The sequence below is a fragment of the Glandiceps talaboti genome, chromosome 15 (assembly GCF_964340395.1).
Source record: "Glandiceps talaboti chromosome 15, keGlaTala1.1, whole genome shotgun sequence".
In the NCBI taxonomy this organism is placed as follows: domain Eukaryota; kingdom Metazoa; phylum Hemichordata; class Enteropneusta; family Spengelidae; genus Glandiceps; species Glandiceps talaboti.
The window spans coordinates 15,678,651-15,684,650 of record NC_135563.1 but is presented as its reverse complement, the minus strand read 5'-3'; the positions used below and the strand labels follow the sequence as shown (position 1 = coordinate 15,684,650).

Genomic DNA, 6,000 nt, shown 5'->3' with positions numbered 1-6,000 from the left:
GCTGTCACGCTCCACTTCGTTCAATAAGTCTGCCCCAAGAAAAAAAAATTTCAAAGTGCTACCTCCAATTTCCCAAAGATTAGCCGTAATGAATGAATTCCAGTTCAGAGCGAAACACCAACGATATAAAGGGTTCATCCGTTTGACACAAAGCTGTATTTCTGGTTTCTTACGGAACGTTCTCTCGCACACTATACTGAATATATTACTATATATATATATACAGGTCCGTTAAGTGTTCCTTCTCAATAACCCACCCTCGCACAATAAACGCTTTGTGGTACATACTCGTCAGGGTTCTGTTATTCTTCCTTTCAAACGCACTCCATGCAACCACCTCTAACGTTACATCCATCCATCACTACATCCAATAGCATGGACTACTGCGCTACAGTATCAACAGTTCAGTTCATCAGACTTTTTATTAAACGGCTCGAAGGAGCCCGTCAAAGATAATTATTAAATTTAATACAATATAAATTCTCAATACTCGAGATAAATTTTATAGAACAAAAAATATTTCAACAACGGCATGCAAAAAACAGCAGACCTAACAAACACGGTCTACATTAAACTGTTTAAACATATTATAAATAAATTCTGTGCACCAACGCACCAGCAACCAATTCTATTTGCAAGGTGCTGGATTGAAATTCAAAAAGCAAACACACAACACGTTATTAAGCTACAAGGTGTCCTTCATCGACCATAAACACACTGGCAATATCACAATCGCCATCAAAGCAGAAAAATTATAGCGTCCTCATGAACGAGCGCTTTCCACGATTCTTCTATTAAAATATCTTCTAAAATACAAAACATTTTTTTTTAATTTCGTGAAAAGACACAGTATTGCCATATGTAAGAATGTGTAAACGTTAAAATAAATCCTATATCATTGCATTCAATTTTACGTCATCTATAAAATATTTTGTTCGAACATTTCCTCAAAATTGAATATCAATTACAGCGGTGTGAATCATACATAATATTAACTTTTTTTTCGCACATGCTGCTCCTTTTTTATACAAACGTAGAAAATGTAATACAAAAGTGGTACGAGAAAACCCTTCAAAATAGACAAATTTCTGTCTACACTAAAAACAGGCTCTCCATCCAGTAAATTTTCCGGCTATATAAAAATTTGTACGAAGACAATGAATGAGTTTAACCGAAAGGCGGGCCACCGTAGTGCCCTTACACTGTAGTCTCATATAAGTTTTTTGCACAATATATACGCTAAAAACCCACACTGGTATTCAAAACCAAGTAAGCTTCCATGTTTGTACATCAACCAAAACGAATTGGCAAAATTATGGCAGTATCATATAGTAAAGATATAAGTAAATGTTTCTAACTAGAGAAAAATCCCAGCCTTTATGCTGTCAAAATATAACGGTTACATATTAACAAATAATTCTCAACTGAATTGAAGTACGGATGAAATATAAATTGAGCAAAGTTCGACAAATGTGGACGTGTAACAAAAAATAACAATATTTCAACACAAGGTAAATTACTGGTTTTAAGTACCCGATTTGAAATAAATGTTTGTGATTCAAGATCAAGTCAAAGGAAGAGTTCATAGGTTCAATAACACAATATAAAGTTCCGAGTAATCAGATGGATTTCATGGCACCGTTACGTTACACAAACAAGAGAGTTCTTTGTTGCGAAAATCTCCTGTGAAATGTCAAGCATACGGTTTTCAAATTGATCTCTTCTTTCCCGTCGAAGAACGCGTGGATTTCAGAAGTTTCATGCTTGGTTGTTCTTCTCCTTTTCCAAGTGGGCAGTATTTAATAGTGTGCGCATTTTCGCCGTTGGCACCACATATTGGGCAGGTATACGCTTTCAGTATTGGACAAGTCACTTTACCATCACCGTCCTTCAAAGCATGAGTCGCGTACACCGACTCGCTCTCTCCGTTGTTTCTGCAGAAAACACAAACTTGCTGACCTGGTTTCTTTCGATTCTGCTTCCCTCTGCGGAGACCAACACTTCTGCCGTTCTGTACTAGATCAAGCGGACTGGGAATGCGAGGAACCTGGAAATCGGAGAACCCGAACGACGAAAATTCGAAGTCACGGTCTGTACCATTCAATGAGAAATCACTTGCCGAGCTCGCGCTACTTCCCGTGCTGTCAAACCTCTCTCTTGTTATGGGTGAAAAGAATAATTTGTCGACGTCGAAATCTTCATCCGCCAACGGGTCTTCCATGCTCCACACTCTCGCAGCTTCTCTTGCATTCGTAACTATTTTAGCAAGGCCGAAGTAGTCCTGGAAGGGTCTAAACTCCGGACGTGGCCGCATCATGTGAAGAGCCTGGGATTTGTGATGGAGCTGAGGTAATGATAGCTCGTCGTCCACGCTGAACAGCGACTCGCCTTCGTCAGAATCACTATCAAACAGATAACTTGGCATCATGGCTTTGAGCATCTTGTATGTCCACTAGTAGTACAAGGATAGTCAGTCACTACGAAGGCACAACGTAACGTAACGTAAAAATCCACGTTTTCTAGTCACTTGTTTCTCTCATGCGATGTTCACCCACTACAGAGCTATGAATATACTAACTGAAGGATAGCTGGGTCTTGTAACAAAACACCATCAAAACATAAATTATGCAAATAAGGGGCGGAACTAAAACATTCACAAAGTGCGCATGCTTGAGTGGATTAGGCGCTCGACCCTGTTGTTTACCTGTCGAAAGTATGCTAATAAGCCAGCTGGACCATCCAATTGACACGATCTTATCATACGACATGTAAATAGGCCCAGACAGGATGTCGCCCTTTCAATCAGTTACTCTTTAATCAGCCAATCAGAGCAAGATTTGTCGAGAAAGCTACATGTGCTAAATGACAGCCGCCGTTCTCATATAAAAATGAATTTGGCGCGTGGGAAAAGAATCGAAGTTCAATCAGCAAAAAAGCAAACACTTTTGCGAAATTTCACGCAACTTGTATCCCAATACTTTGCTAAGGAATTCCGGAAGTAAGTTTTCCTCTAATTGACACCGTAGTGTGACCGGAATGTATCTTTATCGGCCTCCAGCAGAGATAGTTGTTATGTATGAAAATGTTTGATAATGATACGAGCAAAGTAAACAGCCGACCTAGTTAATATCCAGTTGATGGGTGCTCGTAATTTCAAGTTTAATTAAATGTGATGAACATGAGCAGTTGCAATTGGCGGATTCAGCGTTATCGGGTCATCTGAACAGCTCATTGAAACGTGTTTGACGTTTTTATTTCCGATCTCCCACGGTGGTGGCGCCCAACTCTACTACTGCTATTCCAACAACCATGTACATTTCCTTTGTAGTAGAAGTCGTACACGGTGCTGACTTCTGACGACGTTTATGTCCTTTTCAGCCATGGAAACTTACAGTAGACATGGCAATAAACATGTACAGAAGAAAAATAACGAAAAATCCAAAAAAATGTACTCCATCCATCCATCCATCCATCAACACACACACACACACACACACACACACACACACACACACACACACACACACACACACACACACACACATACATACATACATACATACATACATACATACATATTTATTAAGCCGTGTACACAAGAAGTGACATTGGCAAGAACATATACCAAATACATACATACATACATACATACATACATACATACATACATACATGCACACACACACACATACATACATACATACATACATACATACATACATACACACACACACACACACACACACACACACACACACACACACACAAAATGTACTGTATTGTACGGTTTCGTTTTTCTGTCATTGTCTTTCTCATTATTATATTACGTCTACATGAATTTATATTACAAGTAGTCTGGATGCCAACGTGGTGAAGGTGTAAATAACGATATAACCCGACACCGTATAGGAGAACTATATTACGAGAAACACAATGGAAGCTTGCATTTGACCAAAAGAAAAATGACAGCAACGCGATTTTGAAAGCAAAATAATATACTCAAGTATTTAATCAACGCCAACGCATGATAGAAAACTGTTTACAATTGATCTCATGACAAATAAGAAGTCTTACAAAACATTTAGCTGCAATAAGTGTAGAGTTAGTTTTGAATTTGAGTAAACGTTATTGTTGTTGTTGTTGGTTTTTGTTTTGTTTTTTGTTGTTGGGTTTTTTTGGGGGGGTTATCTGTGTCCGTTCCGGGATTTAAATTCAACAAACTGACAAACACATGTCGGTCAGTTTAATATACATTGGGTCCAATTATTGGACTGGTTTACACTGTACTTGGTTGGACTCCAAGCCTTACAGAGTGAATAGGTATCTATTATAAATATTACACTAACGCGACTTCTGGACTTTCAATCGTAGGCCTGGTGTGGTGTAGACACTGTACTGCATGTACTTGCTATTTATAGCGGACTCAATTCAATTCAATTCTTTATTTATTTACTTTGAGCAATTTCTGCTCATTAGTTACAGAACTAGAAAAACAAAAATCGTCACAATTTACTGTTACGCCTACAACTTGTGACCTTTTCAAAGGAGTTCAAAATGGCAGACAAAAATGCCTGTCTATTTATCCACCCTTAATACGCAGGGCCAAACAACCACACGCCTCATATTTTCAGACGTGGTGCATTTACAATGTTAATGCAGTTCCGCGAAATCATAACACTGATGAATGGGGGATTTCCAGCTGTCAAGTCAGGCAGCAAAATCAGGGAAACTTTTTGCCTCGTTCTGAACGTAGCGCTATGCATTGTGGACCAGTGAACTTTCGACATGGCTGCCTCCCAGGACCGCCTCCAGTTTTGGGAGAAAAAGTACCAGAAAGCCGAAGATGACCTGATAAAATTGAAGACATGTGCAGTTAGAGGTAGAATCTTTAATTGAGTTTACAGTCCATGCTCTAGTTAGCGAAATATTTTGTTCGTTTGTCGAAAAAGTGCAGGATATCGCACTACTTCCTTGTTGACATCGTATCGCGATATCGGCCTCGGTTTGTGAATTTGCACCTAGCTCCGATCCGATGTCCGTATTTTTTAAAAGTTCATGTAAATATCAGAAGCGCGCGAGTCATGCTATGCTGGTAGAAGAAGAGAAGAGTTATGATTTTAATGTCATGATACCCTGACACGATTTATGTTATCGCATGTGCTTAGTAGAACCAATAAAAGACGATCCAGTACACTACCACGTCGTGTGGTTAATATAGTGTTTAGGGAATGCGGAAGTAAATTTTACTTCCGCATATTACGTGTTTGAAACCATAGAATTCCCTTTCGATACCCAGAAAGAATAGAAGTTTTTGAATAAGCATCAACCTTCTATTGTATAGAGATCACTGTAGTCGATTTCTTACAAATATAAAAGAATATGATGATTGTAAAAAAAACATTTGTTCACAATATGGGATAGATAGATATTAGTTTAGTTCGTGTCGACCGTGTTCCGAATTTACACTACGTTATCTTCATCCATTACTGTGTGGAGATAACGTAAGGTGTGGAGATAACGTAGTGTAAAATCGGACCATGGTCGTTAGGAACTAGACTATGGATAGATAGAATTCAACAGTTATACTTTGTAAACATATCAAGTTAATATTTCAACTGAAGTTTGTTGGTTTTAAAAGCAAAAGTTGACAAAATATTAGCTTAAGTTAGAGACTTGGCCATTTAGGCTTGACAGTACTGTATGAATTGTGAGTCAATGAAAGGGCCAACAAAAAAGTATGAGGAACCCAGTTTATAACTATGCCTACTTAAAGCACTTATAGTACTCAGCTATATCAACTCAGTTGTACTCAAAGCATTGTGATAAAATGTACTGACAAAAATATTGGTTGCCAAGTTTTAACTATAACTAATTTGGATAATATTGAGTTCATTATAACTGAATCTGTTAACAGACACTGTCAGGCCTAGAATCTAACCACATCACTTTCTTCCTACATCGAAGTACAATGAATTAGCAGTGTCAATACACCTAGATTGT

The 6,000-nt window shown here is 38.2% G+C and overlaps 2 protein-coding genes across 3 annotated transcripts in view; one reads left to right on the top strand and one right to left on the bottom strand.

Annotated features, from left to right (window-relative positions):
* The window catches only part of LOC144446456 (shootin-1-like), a 104,618-nt gene that overhangs the window by 18,685 nt on the left and 79,933 nt on the right, over nucleotides 1–6,000 (top strand). The window contains exon 1 of one of the 2 annotated variants that reach the window (XM_078136220.1): nucleotides 4,779–4,879. The exons of the other annotated variant lie outside the window; for it this stretch is intronic. Within the exon in view, the coding sequence (XP_077992346.1) occupies nucleotides 4,786–4,879 (94 nt within the window). The 5' untranslated portion in view covers nucleotides 4,779–4,785. Of the gene's footprint in view, nucleotides 1–4,778; nucleotides 4,880–6,000 lie in introns of those variants that run through there. 2 annotated transcript variants of the gene reach the window in all.
* LOC144446619 (uncharacterized) lies at nucleotides 450–2,555 on the bottom strand. Its single transcript, XM_078136423.1, has one exon. The coding sequence runs from the start codon at nucleotides 2,438–2,440 to the stop codon at nucleotides 1,709–1,711; it is 732 nt and encodes a 243-aa protein (XP_077992549.1). The 5' UTR covers nucleotides 2,441–2,555; the 3' UTR covers nucleotides 450–1,708.